Below are 24,827 nucleotides of genomic sequence, written 5' to 3'. Positions count from 1 at the left end.
CCCCTTCATAGTCAAACATTCTGCCAGCAACAGGGAGCAGCGACCAAGAAAACGTAGGTGATGGGCAAACACTGCCCACGCTGGACCTTGTGTCCGGCAGGGCGTCATGTGTAACATTATTTCACCATGTGCTGTGTATTATGGCTGCCGTCACACTATCAGTATTTGGTCAGTATTTTACATCAGTATTTGTAAGCCAAAACCAGGAGTGGGTGATAAATGCAGAAGTGGAGAATATGTTTCTATTATACTTTTCCTCTATTTGTTCCACTCCCAGTTTTGGCTTATAAACACTGAGGTAAAATACTGACCAAATACTGAGGTGTGACGGCAGCTTATCGCTGTATATAACGCATGTATTCGGAGTGTTGTACACAGAGTAGGCAAGTACACGGGTGTGTACCGGAAACAGACCAGGAAAATGTCTCATTTTTGAGCGGCTTAAAAAAAATGACTATAATAGCACAAAGTGTCATGTGCCTGGATATACTGAGTGCCCAGTGTGAGCTCACCCATCAGGAAATAGCCGCCCGCTGCCACAGTCCCACAAATGACTCCATGACATAACAGGGAGCAGCCCCTTCTAGCCAAACTGGCAAATGTTACTGAAATGGTTAAAAAGGGCTGGAGATGTGAGCAGGGCAGGCAGGGAAGTGCTGGTGATCAGGGTGTGGCAGGCAGGCAGGGAGGGAGGGAGCACTTCTACTTCTAGCTGCACACTGGGCTTTGGCTGCCTCTCCTCTCTGCTGCTCGGTCCTCAGGAGCATCTCCTTGCTTATTTCTTGCCATAAACCACAGTAAGTTTCCTTCTACACTTATTGTCTTGATTTCAGGAAGCAAAGTGTGCTGGGCTGAGGAGGCAGCACCCTGGCATGGGGCCCATGGCCCTGACCAGGCAGCAGAGCTGGGCTCCTAGTGTTTGGGGAATGAGCAGAGCTCAACAGCTGACTCTACAACTTGGCCATTGTGAGTGTTTTGTGTTATTGTCGAAAGTAGTTATGAGGTAAAAGCAAGTGTGTGTGTGTGTGTGTGTGTGTGTGTGTGTGTGTGTGTGTGTGTGTGTGTGTGTGTGTGTGTGTGTGTACATTGGCCATGGAAAAGCACTTTGTAACTTTTGATTTGGTGTGCTGCCTCAACTTCTATCTATCTATCTATCTATCTATCTATCTATCTATCTATCTATCTATCTCCTCATGGAGCATAAATATAGTGGGTGCAAGGGATAGAGCCCCACTGGAGTCTGGAGATGGAGAGCCCTTCTTTGCCCCGTGTATGAAGACAAAACTACAGTAGCCCTGTTCTAGGTGGGGTCCATGAGCTTCATCCTACTCCTCTGCCAGCCTCCAATGTAACCTTGCGCTGTACCTTGTGGTCCCAATCTCCACATCCAGGGAGGGGCCCTGTGAGTTATTGGAGCTTTCCCACATCCACAGATGATGGTGTATTCACACTTCGGCTGGAGCTACGCTAACATTGGCTGTTACATACAAGTAATGGGGTGACACGGTGACCCCCGAGGGTGCTACAACTGTGATAAGCAAGTTGCCAAACCTCCACCATGGCTAAGCTTCTTGTGACTTGCTTGTTGCAGTCACCGTATCCTCTGGGTCCTAATTAATTTTGTGCTGCGATAACCAACTAGTTGTATGATGGGCATTGTGACCAAAGTTGCTGTGTAGCCCCCCAGTCTAGTCCCATTGTGGAACTGTGGTTTCTGAAATTAGCCCCCTGTATGGCCTCGTTCACATATCTTGTTCCTCACATACGTGTCTGTTTTATCGGTTACAGGGAGGGGGTCTCTTCTATTCACTACTTAGGGAAAACCCGCACACGGTTGGCATGTGAGTGCGATCAGTGTCAGTTTTTTTCTTCCATGCACTCCTTCACATGAATGTGACTTGCATACACAGGTCTGGAAAAAATAAAATTAAAATATGCACTTTTTTTTTTTTCCACCATCAGTCTACAAAAAAAAAAATCTGGAGATGTGAACATAACATTTGAATGTGTCCATGTTCCGTTCTTTACAAAAAAAAAAGTGAATGATCCCCCAAGAAACCATGTACGTACACAAGTGCATGTTGTTCCTGAAACAAGCGTTTATTGGCGCTCATTTACCTTCCTTTACATGGAGCAATCATGGCCACTATATGTGACGGAGTGATCGGTAGTCCGTACACTCTCATTATTGTCCGCAGCACATCCCTGTATATGCACGAGGTGCTGTGCTGGTGGCAAACAATGTTCTTACTGTCTGACCGGTCATCAGCCCTTTAAAAGGTGTTTTTACAAAGTTGTGGCTCAAATTATGATGATAATATTATTCAGAAAAAGCTGCATGTATCAGAATGGGAGGTTCCTGCTTTTCTCGTATTTTATGCATTTAGTATCAGATTAAAGCCCCTTTTACATGGCATTATTTAGATCCATATTAAGCCGGAATCAGGAGTGGAATCTACATGGAGTAAACACTTTGGGCCCATTCCGATATTGGGGATTTATTGGGCACTCGTCCAGCAGAACCTGCACTCAGCATATTGTAGGACGGCGCTGCTGTCTAGAAAATCAGGTTGTGTGCCTGCTTTCCATGTAGGAGTCGTATTACTGTAAGGTTACACCTGAGCAGGATACAAGGCAAGAATAATGGTTTCTGTAATGTACACTCTGCTGGGGCCCATGACTTCTCTGCTTATTAGTATATTAAAGGGATCCTGTCACCAGGTTCTTCCCCATATAAAGTGCAGGCAGTGTCTTTCAGACCTCTGTTACAGTATTCTAGAATGCTGTATTATGTCGCCAGTCAGCACAAAAAATAGCTTTTATTATACTCACAGGTGGCTCGGTCCAGTCTGACGGGCATCTCTGGTCTTGATCCGGCGCCTCCTTCTTAAAATCTCTCCTGCTTCATGTAGATCACACGTCCTACATCGCACTCCCGCACAAGTGTACTTCTCTCTGTCCTGCCGATCAAACTACTTTAACCCCCTCAAGGACGAGGGGTATTTCCGATTTTGCCTTTTCGTTTTTTGCTCTCCTTCTTCCCATGGCCATAGCTTTATTTTTTGGTCAAATAGCCATGTATGGGCTTGTACAACTCGTCCTTCAAACAATTTTTGAACGACACCATTGGTTTTACCATGTCGTGTACTAGAAAACACGTAAAAATAATTCAAGTGCGATGAAATTGCAAAAAAAAAATGCAATCCGACACTTTTTTTTTTTTTTGGTTTGGCTTTTTTACTAGGTTCACTAAATGCTAAACCTGACCTGCCATGATTATCAAGGTCATTACGAGTTTGACACCTAACATGTCTAGGTTCTTTTTTTTTTTTTTTATCTAAGTGGTGAAACAAAATTCCAAACTTTCTTATAAAAAAAACACAAACCATTTCTGATACCCATAGCATCTCCATTTTTCATAATCTGGGGTTGTGTGAGGGTTTATTATTTTGCGCGCTGAGCTGTCGTTTTAATGATACCATTTTGGTGTACGTTCTTTTGATCACCCATTATTGCATTTTAATTTAATGTCGCAGCGACCAAAAGAAATTCTGGCGTATTGACCTTGTTTCTCTCTATACCGTGTAACGATCAGGTTAGTCTCTTTTTTTTTTTTTTTTTTTTTTTTTTTTTAATACTTTTGGCATGCTTGAGAAGCTGCCATAACTCGACCGACTCTGCTAAATACAGGTGATGATTAGATCACATGTGAATAGTAGCATTACACACTGGCTGAGTGCTGACCATCAGGCGGCGCTCATAGCAATCTGGCAGTGACAATCACAGAGGTCTTCAGGAGACCTCTGGTTGTCATGCCAACCCATCAGCGAACCGCGGTCATGTGACACGGGCACCGATGGGAGGAGGTAATGACGCGCTTCCTGCACGTACATTAGGGGCACATGTCAGCTGATCAGATCATCTGTCATGTGCTGGAAAAGGGACGGGCTCTGGGAAACAGGGGGGGGGGGAGGCGTCCAATGACGGACTATGTCTGTCATTGGACATTAAGGGCTTAATGCTCATGCGTGAGGGAAGGCCAAAGAGCGACAATGACCCCTAGGTAAAGCTGGCGCATGTTTACTATAGTACTCTGCAGGGCAGAGAGAAGTGTACCCGCACAGGAGCGCGATGGAGGACACTGTGTGTGACGTAGGACGCGTCATCTACATGAAGCAGAGACTGAGGGTATGTGCACACGATCAGGAATGGCTCAGTGTTTGTTCAGGATTTGACGCAGGTGAAATCTGTATCTGAGGTCACTGGCAGGTCACATGCGTTTTTGATGCATTTTTTACAGCATACGTTTTTGATGCGGTTTTTTTTTGTCACTTGAAATAAAGCTAATTGAAAGTTTCTTCTGGGAAGGGGGAAAAAAAAGTGATTTCCTGTCTGCAGATATATTGGGATATGTTCCCATGGTCAGTAAACGCTGCGGGTTGGACGATGCGTACATCCACAGCATCCAACCCACAGCGTCCACTTGTTACAGCATAGTGGATAGGATTTCAAGAAATCCCATGCCCACTATGCGTGCACTGATGCAGAGGCGGACATGCGGTGCGTCTTTCCAGACCGCAGCATGTCAACATATGTAGCAGAAACACTGTCTCCGCTGTGTAAATTAGCCATAGACTTTCATGCAGTAAAGCCACATTATCTTCCTAATCAAATGCATATTAAGTGCAGGAACGCAGCTTACTACGCATGTGTACTAATTTAAATAAATGTGAATCTTTCGACACAGCCAGAAGTACATGACACAGGAAGTGGAGGAAAGCACAGAGAAAGGCCCCCTCCTTTTTAAATTAAAAAAAAAAATAATAAATTGTGTGGGGTCCCCCTATTTTTAACCAGCCAGAGTAAAGCAGACTACTGGGACTGGTATTTCAGGCTGGTAAGGATCCAATATCCATGAACTTTACAAGCCTGATAATACCAGGCCGCAGCAGTCTGCTTACCTTGGATGGTTAGCAAAAATAGTGGGTTCCCCTCCAAAAAAAATAGTGTGGGGTCCCCCTATTTTTAACTAGCCAAGGAAAAAGGCAGCTGTGGCCTGGTATTCTCAGGCTGGCGAGTCCAATGGATTTTGGCTCTCACCAGCCTAAAAATAGCAGCCCGCAGCTGCCCCACAATAGGCACATCCAAAGATGTGCCAATTGTGGCACTTTACCCTGCTCTTCCCACTTGCCCTGTAGCAATGGCAAGTGGGGTTGATGTCACCTTTTGTATTGTCAGGTGACATCAAGCCCACGGCTTAGTAATGGAGAGGCGTCTATAAGACAATTATCCATTACTAATCTTATAGTTATATGGTAAATAAACACACAGACACTTTATTCTGGGTATTTTAATTGAAATAATGACAGACTCCTTTTAATAGATCTTAACTAAACCATACTTACCGCATCGCCTATTCCACCAACGCCCTTGTCTCCTGGAAGAGAATTAAAATTAAAAGGCAACAATATTCTTACCTAAGATATGCATACTGTCCTACTACATTTGAATTCCTTTGGCTGAACGGTGGCATTATACCACCATTCAGCCTGAAATCCAGAACACAACTGAGCTTGAAGATGATGACTGGAGATAACTCGGTCCCCGGCGGACACGTGCACTGCAGTTCAACTGATCGCAAGAACTACCTTGTACGTGTACTTCTGGCTAAAACAGGGTACACCATTATTTAAATTAGTACACGTGTTGTAAGCTGCGTTCCCACTCTCAATACGAATGTGACTAGGAAGATAATGTGGTTTTAACGCATCTAATGGAAGTATATGGGTTGTTTACGTGGCGGAGACTGAGCATCTCCACTACATAAATTGACATGCTGCGGTCTGGAAAAACGCGCCACATGTCCGTCTCCGCAGGGAAGCCGGAGGCGTCTCCGCACACATAGTGGAGATGGGATTTCTTGAAATCCCATCCACTATGCTGTAACATCTGCTTGCTGCAGTTTGTACTCAGCGTCCAACATGCAGCGTTGACTCAGTGTGAACATACCTTGATCGTAAAAAGAAGGCGACTGAGACGCCCACCAGACTGCGCTGTCTGGAAGTATAATAAATGCTATCGTATTTATGCCTGGGGGACATATACTGTATAAAACATTCCAGTATGCTGTAAAAGACGACTGAAAGACGCAGGTCATTCATTATTTGGGGAAAACTTGGTCATGAGTTCCCTTTAATGTATCTTTGACTTTCCTGTCATTCTCCTGAGGAGCTTCCTGTTAATAAGCAACGCTGCATATTTCATGTATTGTCTCACAGCTGATTACATGCCAGAAATGTAGGCTTTTCTCCAAAGACCTTGATTGAAGACAATAGCCATAGCAGCTTTTCCTCTAAACTCTTCTGTTCTTCCTTCTACAGCCCCAGAAGCACATCAGAAGCAAAATGGCGATGGTGAGCTGCCCTTCATTTATTATTGCCAAATCAAATGTTGTATGTATTTATACTGAAAAAAAAACGAAATAATTCAGCTCACCCTTAGGCCGGCCTCACACTAGCGAGTTTTACGGACGTATGAGCGCATAAAATACGTTCGTAAAACTCGCCTAACAAACGTCCCAATTATTCTCTATGCCCCTGCTCCTATCTGCCGTATTTTACTGATCAGTATTATACGGCTTTCTACGGCCGTAGAAAATCGCAGCATGCTGCGTTTGTCACCGTATTGCGCAAAAAAAAAATCTCCAATGAAAGTCTATGGAAGCCCCAAAAATACGGATTACACACGGACCAGCAGTGTGACTTGCGAGAAATACGCAGCGCTGTAAGAGAGAAAAGCCAGCAATTCAGTGCGGTGTACAGTAAAATCACACTGACAGCTGACATTAGAATGGGTAGAATAAGTGTACACATAGAATAGATATACATACATACATACATACATACATACATACATACATACATACATACATACATACATACATACATACATACAGTTAGGGCCAGAAATATTTGGACAGTGACACAATTTTCGCGAGTTGGGCTCTGCATGCCACCACATTGGATTTGAAATGAAACCTCTACAACAGAATTCAAGTGCAGATTGTAACGTTTAATTTGAAGGGTTGAACAAAAATATCTGATAGAAAATGCAGGAATTGTACACATTTCTTTACAAACACTCCACATTTTAGGAGGTCAAAAGTAATTGGACAAATAAACATAACCCAAACAAAATATTTTTATTTTCAATATTTTGTTGCAAATCCTTTGGAGGCAATCACTGCCTTAAGTCTGGAACCCATGGACATCACCAAACGCTGGGTTTCCTCCTTCTTAATGCTTTGCCAGGCCTTTACAGCCGCAGCCTTCAGGTCTTGCTTGTTTGTGGGTCTTTCCATCTTAAGTCTGGATTTGAGCAAGTGAAATGCATGCTCAATTGGGTTTAGATCTGGAGATTGACTTGGCCATTGCAGAATGTTCCACTTTTTGGCACTCATGAACTCCTGGGTAGCTTTGGATGTATGCTTGGGGTCATTGTCCATCTGTACTATGAAGCGCCGTCCAATCAACTTTGCAGCATTTGGCTGAATCTGGGCTGAAAGTATATCCCGGTACACTTCAGAATTCATCCGGCTACTCTTGTCTGCTCTTATGTCATCAATAAACACAAGTGACCCAGTGCCATTGAAAGCCATGCATGCCCATGCCATCACGTTGCCTCCACCATGTTTTACAGAGGATGTGGTGTGCCTTGGATCATGTGCCGTTCCCTTTCTTCTCCAAACTTTTTTCTTCCCATCATTCTGGTACAGGTTGATCTTTGTCTCATCTGTCCATAGAATACTTTTCCAGAACTGAGCTGGCTTCTTGAGGTGTTTTTCTGCAAATTTAACTCTGGCCTGTCTATTTTTGGTATTGATGAATGGTTTGCATCTAGATGTGAACCCTTTGTATTTACTGTCATGGAGTCTTCTCTTTACTGTTGACTTAGAGACAGATACACCTACTTCACTGAGAGTGTTCTGGACTTCAGTTGATGTTGTGAACGGGTTCTTCTTCACCAAATTAAGTATGCGGCGATCATCCACCACTGTTGTCATCCGTGGACGTCCAGGCCTTTTTGAGTTCCCAAGCTCACCAGTCAATTCCTTTTTTCTCAGAATGTACCCAACTGTTGATTTTGCTACTCCAAGCATGTCTGCTATCTCTCTGATGGATTTTTTATTTTTTTCAGCCTCAGGATGTTCTGCTTCACCTCAATTGAGAGTTCCTTTGACCGCATGTTGTCTGCTCACAGCAACAGCTTCCAAATGCAAAACCACACACCTGGAATCCACCCCTGACCTTTTAACTACTTCATTGATTACAGGTTAACGAGGGAGACGCCTTCAGAGTTAATTGCAGCCCTTAGAGTCCATTGTCCAATTACTTTTGGTCCCTTGAAAAAGAGGACGCTATGCATTACAGAGCTTTGATTCCTAAACCCTTTCTCCGATTTGGATGTGGAAACTATCATATTGCAGCTGGGAGTGTGCACTTTCAGCCCATATTATATATATAATTGTATTTCTGAACATGTTTTTGTAAACAGCTAAAATAACAAAACTTGTGTCACTGTCCAAATATTTCTGGCCCTAACTGTACATACATACATTAGATTGTGGCCCGATTCTAGCACATCGGGTATTCTAGAATATGCATGTCCCCGTAGTATATGGACAATGATGATTCCAGAATTCGTGGCAGACTGTGCCCGTCGCTGATTGGTCGAGGCAACCATTATGACATCTACGTCGATACTGTGCCCGTCACTGAATCAGAAACGTGGGATTTCTACATCCTTTATGACATCATCATCGCTGTGCCCGTTGCTGATTGGTTGAGGCCGCCAGGCCTCAACCAGACGCGGGATTTCCAAGACAGACAGACAGACAGACCCTTAGATAACTTATATATATAATAGCTATTGAACCCATTCAACGCCTGGGTGGCGAGCATTTATATTGGTATATGGTCTCCATCCTGGTATGTGCTGCTCCATCCTGCGTCCCCATCCTGTCATGTGCTGCTCCATCCTGCGTCCCCATCCTGTCATGTGCTGCTCCATCCTGCGTCCCCATCCTGTCATGTGCTGCTCCCATCCTGCGGCACCGTTCTTTAATTTGCTGCTCCCATCCATATGCCCCATACCCTGCTCCATAAGATGCTCCATAGCATATGCCCCGTATCAGGTGGCGAAAGTAACAAATAGCTGTGGCATGAAGTGCCACAGCCTCATGCCACAGCAATTTGTTATTTACGCCACCTGATTCCTTTCCGCCGCCATTTTCTTGGTCCTCCTGCTGGCGGAATCGGCGCCTGCGCAGCCCACGCTTTCCGGCGCCATTTTCTTTAAGACACACTGCAGTGTGTCTTAAAGAAAATGGCGCCGGAAAGCGCGGACTGCGCAGGCGCCGATTCCGGCAGCAGGACCAAGAAAATGGCGGCGGAAAGGAATCAGGTGGTGTAAATAACAAATTGCTGTGGCATGAAGTGCCACAGCAATTTGTTACTTACGCCATTCCTTTCCGCCCATTTTCTTCGTCCTCCTGCTGCCGGAATCGCAGTCCGCGCTTTCCGGCGCCATTTTCTTGAAGACACACTCCGGCTCCTCTGCCTGTGACTGGTAAGTCAGAGGGCGGCGCCGGCGCGCATTAAGCGCGTCATCGCGCCCTCTGAACTGTCACAGCAGAGGAGCCGGGAGACGGAGCCGCACGCAGCGCTGGAACGGGGAAAGGTGAATATACTCACCCTCCTGGCGGTCCCTGACTCTCCGGTGGAGATCGCGGTATGCGTTCAGTGCTTACGCATACCGCGATCTCCTGGGAGCGTCACTCTGTGGGGGCCAGACTGCGCCGGCGCTTGCGCAGTCTATAAAGGCTTCGGACAGAGTGACGCTCCCAGCGTTATATTAGAGATATATATATATATATATATATATATATATAACTTTTTTTACACATGGATCCCTTGTATAGCCGTATGTCGGTTTTGCAAGCCTGCGATAAAACCACGCAGTACGGATGCCATACGGATTACATACGGAGGATGCCATGCGCAAAAAACGCTGAAACACCCTGCCTACGGAGGAGCTACGGACCACTATTTTGGGGACTTTTCAGCGTATTACGGCCGTAAAAAACGGACCGTATTTTCATACGCTGAGTGTGACGCCGGCCTTTTGATGGTATTCTCACAGCCCATGAGAATTTTAATGCGAGCATGGAGACGTCTCTGCTTGACGCCAAGTACTTGTGCATTGAAATGAAGGTATCCAGCTCAGGAAATAAAATCAAAAGTCTTTATTTGAGCAAGTTAAAAACTAAGCTGCTTGACAAACCGGTGCATACCGAAGGAAGGGATGCCTTGAGTAACTGGACGCGTTTCGAACACGTATAGTCTTCTTAGTCCTCAGTTTCAACCTCAGTTGGTGAAACTGAGGACTAAGAACACTATACGTATTCGAAACGCGTCCAGTTACTAAAGACATCCCTTCCTTCGGTATGCACCGGTTTGTCAAGCAGCTTATTTTTTAACTTGTTCAAATAAAGACTTTTGATTTTATTTCCTGAGCTGGATACCTTCACTTTCATGCACATGTGTGGGAAGTACTAAATAGAATGAAGAAAAAGAATGAACATAACTTATAGCTCCAAAGAGATGAAGAGGTATTACAGATTTCTTATACATCTTGGATATGAAACGAACATGATTTATATGTAGACAGTTAGGAAATCACAGATCCCATATAAACGGGTGTATTACATTCCCTGAGCTTTATAGGTGGGGAATGAACATGAAATATATGTTAATAGGAGAATTAACATATTTCATATAAACCGGTGTATATTACATTCTCTGAGCTTTATAGGTGGGGAATGAACATGAAATATACAGTATATTTCATGTTCATTCCCCACCTATCAAACACAGGAATACAATCTACACCTGTTTATATGGGATGTGTTCATTCTCCTATTATCTACATATATTCCATGTTCATTCACCACCTATGAAGTTCAGGGAATATAATATACACCTGTTTATATGGGATATGTATTGATTTCCTAATTGTCTACATATAAATCATGTGCATTTCGTATCTAAGATGCATAAGAAATCTATAATGCCTCTTCATCTCCTTGGACCTATAAGTTATGTTCATTCTCTTACTTTATTCCTTTTCATTCTTTTTAGTACGTCCCCACATGTGTCTATACTACAAAATGATGGTTTGAGTCAGGGATATACCGTAGTTCTGTATCTATGGTGCCCCTTGTGAGAGAAAGCATGTAAGACCAGGTTCGCTCGTTGCAGAGTTGGTTAGTACGGATTTTTTTTTTTTTTCCACGATCTTAAATAAACACTAAAGAGCTGTGACGCATGGAAATAAAATATTGAGGCTGAACATCTATAGGCTACGACAACATAAAGCTAAATGCTACAGGCCAAGGGCTTTTCATCTGGCTATATGGTGCCCGTGTACAGCTTTGTATTTTGGCGACTTTTTCCCCTAGAATCAGCGCTCTGCAATATAACATCTAATGAAACGGGAGACTATGACCTTGCTCGGGGACAGGATTTTTTTAAAGTTTATTTTTTAAAATGTATTTTTATATTTGGAGACAGCATCTTTCATCCTACCACACTGTCTGTTGTGACCTACAATTGGCTCATCAGCAAAGTGAGAATGAATATCTGGCTACGGCAATTCGGAGGCTGCTTGAATGGTGACTTTTCCACACAGAGTAAATTGTGGTGTGTGGGCTTTTCTTTTCCCTTTTTTTTTTATTTTTCCCCCCCCCCCTGGCAAATACCATATGATTCATAGTAAAATGTATTTGTGTAAAGTCAAGGGTATATCAAGGTTCAATAGCTCCCTATATATGGCTGTGTGTTATATCATTTGGTTTTGTTCAATATGGAACTTTTTTAGGCAGGATTAAATTGTACCTGTAGCTTCAGGATAAGCATGTGTGTTAACACTATTTCTGGCCATTATGCCTTGAATCGTATAGTCTCTTCCCTTGCATATTCTCCCTTGCATATTCTATCTCTGGTTTTCAGTTTTTGAGATATTAGGTCTTTTTTTTTTTTTTTTATATTCACTAAACATAGACGAGTGATTCCAGCCTCCTGTCTCTAACAGCAGTCTAGAGTACATCCTACAGCAGGACTAAGCAGTGTAGCTGTGAATTCAGCCATAGGGGTTGTCCGGTCCTAAACTACAAATCTGCAGTCACTATGTGACTGCAGACTTGAGTTCTCACATCGTACGCTTTATGCTCCAGTGCTGGCTGTTGTGTGAGTGCAAGTGTGCGATGTACATACTTCTGGACACATTTTTGACTAATGGGCACAGCCTCGCTCAATGCAAGTGTGTTTTTAATTGAAGTTGAAAACAGTCTAATTTGAATGTGGTCGGGAGTATGCATATAACATACTTGTGATTGCTGGCATCGGACAATCCTCACAGCGTACAATGTGACTGTAGACTTGTAGTTTAGGACTGAACAACCTCTTTACTAAAAACCTGAAGCGTGTTCTGCTGCGCCTTCCCTGCCCTTTCCATATTGCCATAGACTTCATTAGGCAGCGGAAGACCATTCCTCTGCAAGGTGGTAGTCTGTCTGGTCTTGAGCAGGATATTTTAGCAGTTTTTCAGTGAATGATGCATACAAAGGAAGGGGTCAGAAGTTTATACATGAAGAAAGAAACTTTGTCATTTTACCTTATTTGCTTATACTATTGATTTAGGCAGTTTGTTGAAACTGTGACCATTTACCATGTTGTGACCAAACTACACCCCTGGTGCGGTTTTTGTTTTGAAGAACAATGAAACTAGTTTAAGCTGCAGTTCCTTTTTTAAAAACAAAACAATAAAAAAAAAATTAATGTCTGCTCGGTTTATGCTGGAAAACGTCACATCTCAACCATTGTGCCGCTGCAGTGTAAACCCACCCTAAGGTCTCATTCACACATCCGTGTTTGACATGTCCTATCAGTTTCTTTTTACAGATAAAACTTATACTCATTAGAATATATGGTGCTTTTCACTGTCTGTGCAACCTCATGGAGACATCATGTCTGCTTTGTTTGTTTTTTTTTCTTCTCCCAACTGCTCTGATTACAAATCTAAAGGTACCGTCACACTTAGCGACGCTGCAGCGATACCGACAACGATCCGGATCGCTGCAGCGTCGCTGTTTGGTCGCTGGAGAGCTGTCACACAGACAGCTCTCCAGCGACCAACGATCCCGAGGTCCCCGGTAACCAGGGTAAACATCGGGTAACTAAGCGCAGGGCCGCGCTTAGTAACCCGATGTTTACCCTGGTTACCAGCGTAAAAAAACAAACAGTACATACTTACATTCAGCTGTCTGTCCCTTGCCGTCTGGTTCCTGCACTGACTGCTGGCCGTAAAGTGAAAGTGAAAGCACAGCACAGCGGTGAGTCACACAGCGGTGACTCACCGCTGTGGCTGTGCTCTGCTTTCACTTTACGGCCAGCAGTCAGTGCAGGAACCAGACGGCAAGGGACAGACAGCTGAATGTAAGTATGTACTGTTTGTTTTTTTACGCTGGTAACCAGGGTAAACATCGGGTTACTAAGCGCGGCCCTGCGCTTAGTTACCCGATGTTTACCCTGGTTACCAGTGAAGACATCGCTGAATCGGTGTCACACACGCCGATTCAGCGATGTCTACGGGGAGATCCAGCGACGAAATAAAGTTCTGGACTTTCTTCCCCGACCAGCGATCTCCCAGCAGGGGCCTGATCGCTGCTGCCTGTCACACTGGACGATATCGCTAGCGAGGACGCTGCAACGTCACGGATCGCTAGCGATATCGTCTAGTGTGACAGTACCTTAAGCGACGCTGCAGCGATACCGACAACAATCCGGATCGCTGCAGCGTCGCTGTTTGGTCCCTGGAGAGCTGTCACACAGACAGCTCTCCAGCGACCAACGATGCCGGTAACCAGGGTAAACATCGGGTTACTAAGCGCAGGGCCGCGCTTAGTAACCCGATGTTTACCCTGGTTACCATCGTTAAAGTGAAAAAAACAACCACTACATACTACCGCTGTCTGTCCCCGGCGCTGTGCTTCTCTGCACTTCTCCTGCACTGGCTGTGAGCACAGCGGTGACGTCACCGCTCTGCTTTCCGGCTGACCAGCGCTCACAGCCAGAGCAGAGAAGCACAGCGCCGGAGACAGACAGCGGTAGGTAAGTATGTAGTGGTTGTTTTTTTTACCAAGCTCTGGCACCGGCACTCCGGAGCGGAGCGTGCGGCTGCACAGCAATACATGGAGCCGCACGCTCCGGAGTGCCGGTGCCAGAACTTTTTAACCTGCGAGACTCGGCCGTATCTCGCTGTAGTGACTCCGGCCTAAATCTCTGAAACTTACTATATCAAGCTTGTGTTCAGTGGATGGCTGACATTTAAACTTCCATATTGGTTGTAATTCAATTTTCGCCGGATAAACAATCTTCGACAGATCAGGCGAACGACGGATGAAACGTGAGGCCATCCATCGCAATCCGTCGCTAATACAAGTCTAAGAGAAAAAAACAGATCCGGCGGCATCAGTCGCCGGATCCGTGTTTGTTTTTTTTTCAAAATTCGACGGATTGTGACTGATAGCAAAAAACTGATGTGTGAAAGGGGCCTTACTCGGCTATGTTGGGATAAGGGGCGAAGTAAAATAAATCCCTCCCTAATGAGGCTAACTTATATTTTGGAATATATATATATATATATATATATATATATATATATATATATATATATAATCTCTATATATCTCTATTCCTGAAGAGCCCGGCGTTGCCTGGGCATAGTAAATATCTGTGGTTAGTTATAGCACCTCACTTCTCTTATTTTCCCATCACGCCTCTCATTTTCTCCCTCACTCCTCTCATTCCCCCCTAACACTTGTCATTTCAACCTCACATCTGTCATTTTCTGATCACTCCACTATTTTTTCCTCACTCCTCTCATTTTGCACTCACACCTTTTCATTTTCACCTCACACCTCTCATTTTCACCTCAGTATATACATGTTTGTCATCTCCCTTATATATAGTATACATCTGTATGTCATCTCCTGTATATAGTATATACCTGTATGTCATCTCCCCTGTATATAGTATATACCTGCTGTGTCATCTCCCCTATATATAGTATATACCTGAATGTCATCTCCTTCTATATACAGTATATACCTGTTTGTCATCTCCTCCTGTATATACCTGTGTCATCTCCCCTGTATATAGTATATATCTGTGTGTCATCTCCTCCTGTATATAGTATATACCTGTAGGTCACCTGCTCCTGTATATAGTATATACCTGTCATCTCCTCCTGTATTAGACCTCGTTCACACGTTATTTGCTCAGTATTTTTACCTCAGTATTTGTAAGCTAAATTGGCAGTCTGATAAATCCCCAGCCAACAGGAAGCCTTCCCCCTGGCAGTATATATTAGCTCACACATACACATAATAGACAGGTCATGTGACTGACAGCTGCCGTATTTCCTATATGGTACATTTGTTGTAGTTTGTCTGCTTATTAATCAGATTTTTATTTTTGAAGGATAATACCTGACTTGTGTGTGTTTTAGGGCGAGTTTCGTTTGTCAAGTTGTGTGTGAGTTGCGTGTGGCGACATGCATGTAGCGACTTATGTGAGATGAGTTTTGTGTGGCAACATGCGTGTAGCAACTTTTTGTGTGTCGAGTTGCATGTGACAGGTTAGTGTAGCAAGTTGTGTGCAGCAAGTTTTGCGCGTGGCGAGTTTTGTGTGGTGCCTTTTGAGTATGTGCAAGTTTTGTGTGAGGCAACTTTTGCATGTGTTGCAACTTTTGTGCATGTGGCAATTTTTCCTGCGTGTGCAAGTTTTGCGTGTAGCGAGTTTTCCATGAGGTGAGTTTTGCACTTGTGGCGAGCTTTGCAAGAGCCTAGTTTTTGCATGTGGCGAATTCTGTGCGTGGTGAGTTTTGAGCGGCGACTTTTGTGTTTCGACTTTTATGTGGCGAGGTTGGTGTATTTGTGGTGAAATGTGTGCTGAGGGTAATATGTGTTCAAGCACGTGGTAGTGTGTGGCGCATTTTGTGTGTGTGTGTTCATATCCCCGTGTGTGGTGAGTATCCCATGTCGGGGCCCCACCTTAGCAACTGTACGGTATATACTCTTTGGCGCCATCGTTTTCATTCTTTAAGTCCCCCTTGTTCACATCTGGCAGCTGTCAATTTGCCTCCTACACTTTTCCTTTCATTTTTTCCCATTATGTAGATAGGGGCAAAATTGTTTGGTGAATTGGAAAGCGCGGGGTTAAAATTTCACCTCACAACATAGCCTATGACGCTCTCGGGGTCCAGACGTGTGACTGTGCAAAATTGTGTTGCTGTAGCTGCGACGCCTCCAACACTTTTCCTTTCGCTTTTTTCCCCATTATGTAGATGGGGGCAAAATTGTTTGGTGAATTGGAACGCGCAGGGTTAAAATTTCGCCTCACAACATAGCCTATGACGCTCTCGGAGTACAGACGTGTGACTGTGCAAAATGTTGTGGCTGTAGCTGCGACGGTGCAAATGCCAATCCCGGACATACATACATACATACACACACACACACACACACACACACACACACACACACACACACACACACACACACACACACACACACACACACACACACACACACACACACACACACACACACACACACACACACACACACACACATTCAGCTTTATTTATTTATATATATATATATTTTATTTATATTTTTATATTATTTTTTTGTTTTCTTGTCTAGACTAGAACTTTTTGATTGCTAATAGCTTGCTAATAAATATATAATGTATATAATTTTTTTTAAAGCAAAACTTTAGCTTTTTTTTTTTTTAATGTTAACCGCCATGTTTCCTCGGAGCTCTGCTGAGATCTGCTTGTGTTGACATCTTCAGTTCTCGATAGAAAAGCAGCTGAGCTCCATTACTAGGACAGTTCCCAGTGTGATCAGTAACCCCATCAGTGCTGTAGTATAGAAATGTACTTGTCCAAGTTCCTAATAACATACTGTCTGACTTTACCATCGGAACAGTTTTAGTGGAACAGTTTATAGTTCTCTAGCATGTAGGTCAAAGCAAATAAAACTGAAAGCTGGAATTTTGAGAGGGTACACCCCGCCTTTCCTTCGGCTGTGTCTGGCACCGCAGCTCAGCCTCATTAAAGTAAAAACTACATGTAGTAATCCAGTCAGAAAAACTTTTGGGAACACGTAAGACCTCGACTAGTGCACACGAATTACCACACTGTAATAACTCCATTCAATTGCTATAGGTTGTGACAAGAAATCTTTCCTGGTTTCTCAAAACTCAACTGCATATAAAAAATTGAAGCACTATCAATACGTAAAGTGCCACTTCAGCTTTATTTTTTTGTTGTTTCAGTGCTGGAGTGGTGTTACTAATGCAAGATCACTGCACCTAGTAGTGTACTTGCCATTCGCTGTCTTCAGCTCTTCTCACTCTGGTCCAAAGGCGCCATTTTTGTGACCGCAAGGTCTGACTTAACAGAAGTCACGTCACAAGCTCTCAATGTAAGTCTATGAGATCCACAATGAGGCCTGAAGGAGGCTGTCAGACTTGCCTAGATAAGTGACCTCCGCCTCACTCCGTAAAACACTGTAGAGATCTGGTAGGTCACAAACTGTTGGAGACCGACAGGAGTGCGCTGAAGACAGGCAAGTATGAGAGTAGAGGCAGGGAACTTAGGCTAGGTCAACATTGCGCTAGGTGAGTCCGTCTAACGGACACATTTTTAAGTAGTAATAACGCAATGTAACGCACATACAAACGCGCCCATAGACTTGCATTGTCTGACGCATGCCAAAATTGGCATGTTTGTCACATAACGGTTTTTTTCTGACGGACCTTGGAACGCGGCTTGCAGCGTTTTCGGGTCCGGCCAAGTTAACGCAATACTAACGGAAGCGTTAATTCTGCCATAGAAGGCTATGGCAAACGCAGCCAGACGCAAATCACGAAAAATTTCCAAAATGGAACCATACGTTTTAATAGCGTTTGAGGGTGGTCCATGTGGTCATGTGACAGGAAATATGAAATATGATTGCGGCCATTAAAGGAGGAATATCCCATTGCACACATTTTTCCTGAGGCCTTGCTGCACGTGAGAAAGTGTCTTGCAAGACATCACAGGAAATGTAAGTACATTACTATATATTATATATTTCAGTATACATCATGGAAGTCTATTGTCCGTCGGATGAGTCTGCACCCACACCCGACGCTGACAAAAGGAGGAGAAAAAAAAACAAAACTATTGACAGTGACAAACGGATACTTCACGAACGGACATCAAAATGAGAAACGCGGTCACATGCGTTAACGCAAGCGTTAACGTGACGCCGATTTTTCTACAATTTTGCACATTTTCTGTACATGCGTTTAACGGATCCGTTTAACGACATGTACTTGACGCAATGTGAACCTAGCCTTATATTTGTAACACCACTAAGCGCTGCAATAAAAAAAAAATTGCTTTTAACCTGCAAATATGGGGTTAATAGCATTCTAAAGTCGTGTGGCTGCCGAGAGGAAATTAACTTTTAATAGTCCCACCAACCTTTTGGTTTTGTTAGGCTACTTTCACACTTGCATCGGTACGCGGCCGTCGCAAAGCTTTGGCGCGACATACCGACGTACGTTGTGCAAATTCGGCACAACGTGGGCAGCGGATGCAGTTTTTCAACGCATCCGCTGCCCATTCTAAGAAATGGCAGATCCGATGTATGAAAAAAAAAAAACGTGACATTGAACATTTTTTTTTTTTTTTTCCGTGACGACAGTCCGCCAAAACACGACGCATCCAGTGCACGACGGATGCGACGTATGGCGATACGTCGCAATCTGTCGGCAATACAAGTCTATGGGGGAAAAACGCATCCTGCGGGCACATTTGTAGGATGCGTTTTTTTTTTTCTTTCCCAAAACGACGCATTGCGACGGACAGCAAACGACGCAAGTGTGAAAGTAGCCTAAGTCGGGTGTCAGTTGGTGCTGTGGTTACAGCCACCACTTGCTCTGTAGAAGGCTGTGACTGAACCTGTGCACCCCTATGACTGAAAGCTGAAGGCTCCCATGTGGAACTCAAAATAATCGGGCAGCCAGACTTTGTGTGCCAGCTGCCATAAGGTAATGGCAATATAATCATTTGTACTAAAGAAGCAAGGTTGATCGGATTACTGTGTATTTGTCTCATTTTTAGATGAGTGGCTTTGTTAACCTCATGTAATTTTAACCTCTTCCCGACCTGTGACGCAGCGTATGCGTCATGAAAGTCTGTGCCAATCTGACCTGTGATGCATATGCATCACAGAATGATCGTGTCGTCCCTGCAGATCGGGTGAAAGGGTTAACAATTTCACCTGACCTACAGGAACAGGGGGAGTGGTACTTCAGCCGAGGGGGGTGGCTTTGCCCCCCACGTGGCTACGATCACTCTGACTGTTGAAAGTGAAACAGCAAATCAGAGCAATTTGTAAAATTTCACCAGTCAAACTTCTGAAATATTACAATCCAGCCATAACCGATGCTGCAATATCATATCATCGGCCTGGAGACCCTGATCCACCCCCGCCACCGACTGAGAGTGGCGATCTGCCGCTGCCTTTAGCCCAGCTCTCCCTCCGTTTCCCCCCCAAAATGGCAGGCACATGTGCAGTGCGCCTGCCGAATCGGCCGGCGGATTCATTCATTCAATGCCGGTACATTTTGATCACTGTGATCCAACCTCACAGTGATCAAAATAAAAAAAAAAATACCCCCCCATCACCCCCACAGTAGGGAAAATAAAATAAATGAAATATTTATTTCTATTTTTCCGTTAGGGTTAGAATTAGGGTTGGAATTGGGGTATGTGCGGATTCAGCTGTGGATCCGCAGCGGATTGGCAGCAGTTTTCCATGCATTGTACAGTACTATTTAAACCTATGGAAAACCAAATCCGCTCTGCTCATGCTGCAGAAAATACCGCTCGGAAACACTGAGTTGTATTTTCCACAGCATGTCAATTCTTTTGCGGATTCCGCAGCGTTTTACTCCTCCTCCTCAATAGGAATCCGCAGGTGTAAAAACCGCAGGTAAAATGCAGTGTGTTTTACCTGCGGATTTTTCAAATCCGCAACGTGGGCACATATCCTTAGGGTTGGAATTAGGGTTAAGATTAGGTTTTGGGGTGTGTTGGGGTTAGGCTTGTGGCTAGGGTTGTGGTTGGGGTTGGGATTAGGGTTAGGGGTGTGTTGGAGTTAGAATTGAGGGGTTTCCACTGTTTAGGCACATCTGGGGGTCCCAAACGCGACTTGGCTCCACCATTGATTCCAGCCAATCTTGCATTCAAAAAGTCAAATGGTGCTACCTCCCTTCCGAGCCCCAACGTGTGCCCACACAGTGGCTTACCCAAACATATGGGGCATAAGCGTACTCTACTCTTGCTTCATTAGCGTTCCTGGCGCCTGCGCATTGAGTTTTTTTTTTTTTTTTTCCAGTGGTGCGCAGTTGCGCTGCCCTTCGTACTTACCGTACATTGCGAATTGAGATACTAATTTGGCTTTTATCCCAAGTCATATTGCACGACTCTTTAAAGGGTTGATTGTGACTTGTAGGATCGCTACTTCCAACAGGTGGCGCTATAGAGTTTAAGTCCTCTTTTTCTCAGAAGAGGCAATTTGCATATTACATTTCCCAGAGGAGCATTGCACGGCGAATAAGCCTCCTTACCTTGACAAGCCAGAGATGGTATGTCACTCTCCATAAGGAGAAACGTTACCCCTTAGACTCCTCCACCAGTAAAGTAACACTTCTGCTCAGTCAGTGCTGTTCCAGCAGTGTTGGCACTCTCTCTCCCAGTTCTTATGTGAGATTGTCACACGAGCCCTGCACCAGATTCACTTTCCCGCTTTTGGACGTATCATACATCAAGAGGAAGTGAGCGGACCCCATAGTAATCGGTGTGGTCCCACTGGTGCATGCTGCCTTATCTCACAGTATTGTGTATATTTTTATCTGCATAAAATCGCACACAAAGATCGGCCTATAAACTTTAATGTGGACTGGTCTGACATGGATCAGAAATAGGACTAATTAGTGACACACTGATATTAGGAGGCTGAGTTTGTAGCCTCCATTAGGACATCTCTGCTGACAGTTCCTGATGTGTTTATTCTGAGACATTAGCAACCGCATGCGCTAATGATGATGATTTCTGTGGTTTCATCGTGCTCCCTGAAAGAACTGCAATCCTTGTTACCGAGCTCAGCGTTCTCAAATCTTTGTGCTACCGAGATTCTAAAACGTATTAATTCTTCTCCATAATGGTCATATTTGGGTCCCACCCATGAAAGTGATCTTGTACTGTAATTTTCCTAATGACTGCCTTCACGGCTCTAATGAGCCTGCAGCTGCTTATTTCCGTTCCTCAGAGAGGATACTGGTGATGCAATAAACTGTAAAATGTTTACTTCGGATCCCTGAGGCGGAAGCAGGAGAACCTGTCTGTGCTGAAATCACAATGTGCCAACATCACCGTATTAAAGGGGATGTCCACTCTAAAGTAAACTCTGTAGTTACTGTGGGCCTGTGGAATTGTACTGTGTGCTATGCTCCCACTGATGATTCCCCTATATGCATTGTCATGTGACTTGCATACTGACTAGACCCCCTACACTTCTCTACTAGGGGAGAAGCCAGATGAGACTTGTCAGCATGTGACCACATATATGCAAATCGCAGACATGGGGTCATGTGACTGATCACCCGCATGAGGAATTGCATCGCACACTCCTCGTTTGGGAATCTGCTATAACACAGGCCGAATTCTGGTGTATGTAGAAAGCATTAAAAATTCACATTTTCGCTAAGCAAGGCTGCCCTGAAATGTTACCATGCAAAGTGTGCGGAGCTGGGAGGTGGAGGGGCGTGGCAACCCACAATCATCAAATTCATGATGGATGGCGCCATGCCTAAAGCCACAAATCTTATGCCATGGCTGGAGCAAGACTTGTGGCGAGGTGATACCTCTTCATACATGCGTGCGCCTCTTAACGAATCGGGTGCCCCACCCTCCTCCAGGCTCCCTTAACGAGGCTGGTATGAAGATTGCTGCTTTTGATGAATCTGGGACATAGACTACAAACATCTGCTTCTTAATGTAGTGACTGTAGCTGTCATATGTTGGATATAGAAGACTGAACTCGAATTCTTGTTTTCTTTCAACTTAACTTTTTTTCTTTTAATTATTAAAAGGAATGTCATTTCCCCCCCCCCCCCCAAAAAAAAAAACAAAAAAAAACAAAACAAACGTTTTAGGCTATATTCACACTGCGGATTTTGCTGCGGATCCGCAGCGGATTTGACCGCTGCGGATCCGCAGCAGTTTCCCATGAGTTTACATTTCAATGTAAACCTATGGGAAACAAAAAACGCTGTGCACATGCTGCAGAAAAATCCGCGCGGAAACGCTGCGGATTACATTCCGCAGCATGTCACTTCTTTTCTGCGGATTTTCACCTGCTCCAATAGAAAACTGCAGATGAAAATCCGCAGAAGAAAACGCAGTAAAAACCGCGATAAATCCGCAGTAAAAACCGCGATGGGTTTTCACTGCGGATTTTGCAATTCTGCTGCGGAAAAATCCGCAGTGGAATCTGCAGAGTGTGAACATAGCCTTAAGCTATTGTGGGCATACAAGTTAGAATCCAAACCTGTACACCTCATAGCTGCTGTCGTCTTCCGGTCTTCTTTTTAATCCTTTGATATAAATGAGTTATTCTGAAGTAGCGGTGACTCTCCAGTGCCCATAGAGGGGGGGGGGGGGGGGGGGCGGATCAGGTGCGTAGAATTGGGCTATTGCAGGGCTCAGGTGCGGGGTCACCAGTACACGTCACAGGCCACAATGACACTGATGGGAGGGTGGTATGATAAGACTGGAGGCAGGGGTTTCAGCCATGCATGGCACACCCAAAGACTGGAAGAAATTAACATAAAGGGTTAGACGATGAATTCTCAACAACAATACTACAGCTATGAGGCCTATTAGAATGGTTCAATCACCTATATGCCCGTATTAATAACTTAAAAATGTCCCAGGGGGTGACATTCCCTATAATAATGCAAAATATTGAGCACATTTTTTTTTTTTTTTTTTAATGATCCACCATTCTACCCCTCCCCCCTCAAAAACAAACAAACTATGAATAAACTATCAACTGCGTGTTGCTACTCTTGTATGAAAAAACCACATGTGATCACACACTCTTCTCGCATTTCTAATTCAAATGGAACACAAGTGTTAACTGAGAAACGTCAGGGGACTTTTTTTTTTTTTTTTTCCTAACAGTCTCATGGCCCCGGAAGTAATTGATGTATTTATGTATCTGCACCTCCTTAGTTACATATTAGCTGACTTTTCAGATTAGTCCTGTTCTGTCTCAAAAGTGACTAAAATGACTGGGAACTTAGGCTCACTCTTATGATTGTACTTTTTTCCTTTTATATTAATATATATATATATATATATATTTTCATGGCCATAAAGCAATGATTGTGATAAATATAACCTAATACCTGCTAAATCCCCAGCTACTCCGGTGCCTCGACTCTGATTCTGTTCTAATTGTCCTGTAGGAATGATGCGCCAACCACGTATAGGTGACTGCTATAAGCAGTCGCTGGCCTCAGAAATAAGGGTAGCATGTGACTGCTGCGTCCAGTCATTGGCTTCAGTAATCATATGGTTAATGCATCATCGCAGCAGACCGTCAATGAAGACTGGTCACCTCTGAAGTAGTGGTAGTTGTAACAGGTGTGTGGAAGTAAATTTATCATATTACGGCACTTTAATATTTTAGGAACAATACTTTACTGGAAAAGGCTGATCATCAATGTTTGCAGGGTTGTGAGGACGCTGTCCAGTCTGGGCACAGTAGCCTATCCAAACCTTCAGCTCTTCAGGATAGCTTAAAACTGTGTAACTCTTTTTCCAGTGCCTAGGTTCTCTGCTCCTTGCTTCCTCTTCCGGACATGTGACCGTTGCAGCTAATTGCCAGTCTCAGAACATCTTGTTCTGCCAGAAGAGGAAGCAAGGCGACCTCCGAGGGACCTGGACACCACTTTGGAGAAGCAGGAGGTGAGTAAGTACAGTCATGGCCAAAATTTTTGAGAATGACACCAAAATTATATTTTCACATGATCTGCTGCCCTCTGGTTTTTATTAGTGTTTGTCTGATGTTTATATCACATACAGAAATATAATTGCAATCCTATTATGAGTACCAATAGCTTATATTGACAGTTAGGCTATGTGCACACGATGCGGATTTTGCTGCGGATCCGCAGCGGATTTGACCGCTGCGGATTCGCAGCCGTTTTCCATGGGGTGTACAGTACAATGTTAGCCTATGGAAAACAAAATCCGCAGTGCACGCGATGCGGAAAAATCCGCGCGGAAATGCGACTGAAAAAAAGGAGCATGTCAATTCTTTCTGTGGATTCCGCAGCAGTTTTCAATATGCACCAATAGTAAAGTGCTGTTGAAAAACCCGCAGAGGAATCCGCAGAATAAACCGCATGAAAATCCGCAGTGAAAACCGCGCAGATTTTGCACTGCGGATTTTCCAAATCCGCGGCGGAAAAATCCGCGACAAAATCCGCGTCGTGTGCACATACCCTTAGAATGAGTTAATGCAGCAAGTCAATATTTGCAGTGTTGACCCTTCTTCTTCAAGACCTCTGCAATTC

The 24,827-nt window shown here is 44.2% G+C and overlaps 1 protein-coding gene across 2 annotated transcripts in view; it reads left to right on the top strand.

Annotated features, from left to right (window-relative positions):
* Positions 1 to 676: 676 nt before the first annotated feature.
* The window catches only part of ANXA5 (annexin A5), a 66,203-nt gene continuing 42,052 nt past the window's right edge, over positions 677 to 24,827 (top strand). Inside the window, exons 1-2 of one of the 2 annotated variants that reach the window (XM_069743882.1) lie at positions 677 to 797; positions 6,381 to 6,413. In XM_069743882.1, coding sequence (XP_069599983.1) covers positions 6,405 to 6,413 — 9 coding nt within the window. In that variant the 5' untranslated portion in view covers positions 677 to 797; positions 6,381 to 6,404. The remainder of the gene's footprint in view (positions 798 to 6,380; positions 6,414 to 24,827) is intronic. The other variant, XM_069743883.1, reaches the window with a different exon arrangement.

This window comes from Ranitomeya imitator, chromosome 1, assembly GCF_032444005.1.
Source record: "Ranitomeya imitator isolate aRanImi1 chromosome 1, aRanImi1.pri, whole genome shotgun sequence".
In the NCBI taxonomy this organism is placed as follows: Eukaryota; Metazoa; Chordata; class Amphibia; order Anura; family Dendrobatidae; genus Ranitomeya; species Ranitomeya imitator.
The sequence above is the reverse complement of the archived record's forward strand: the minus strand, read 5'-3'. Positions and strand labels throughout refer to the sequence as shown.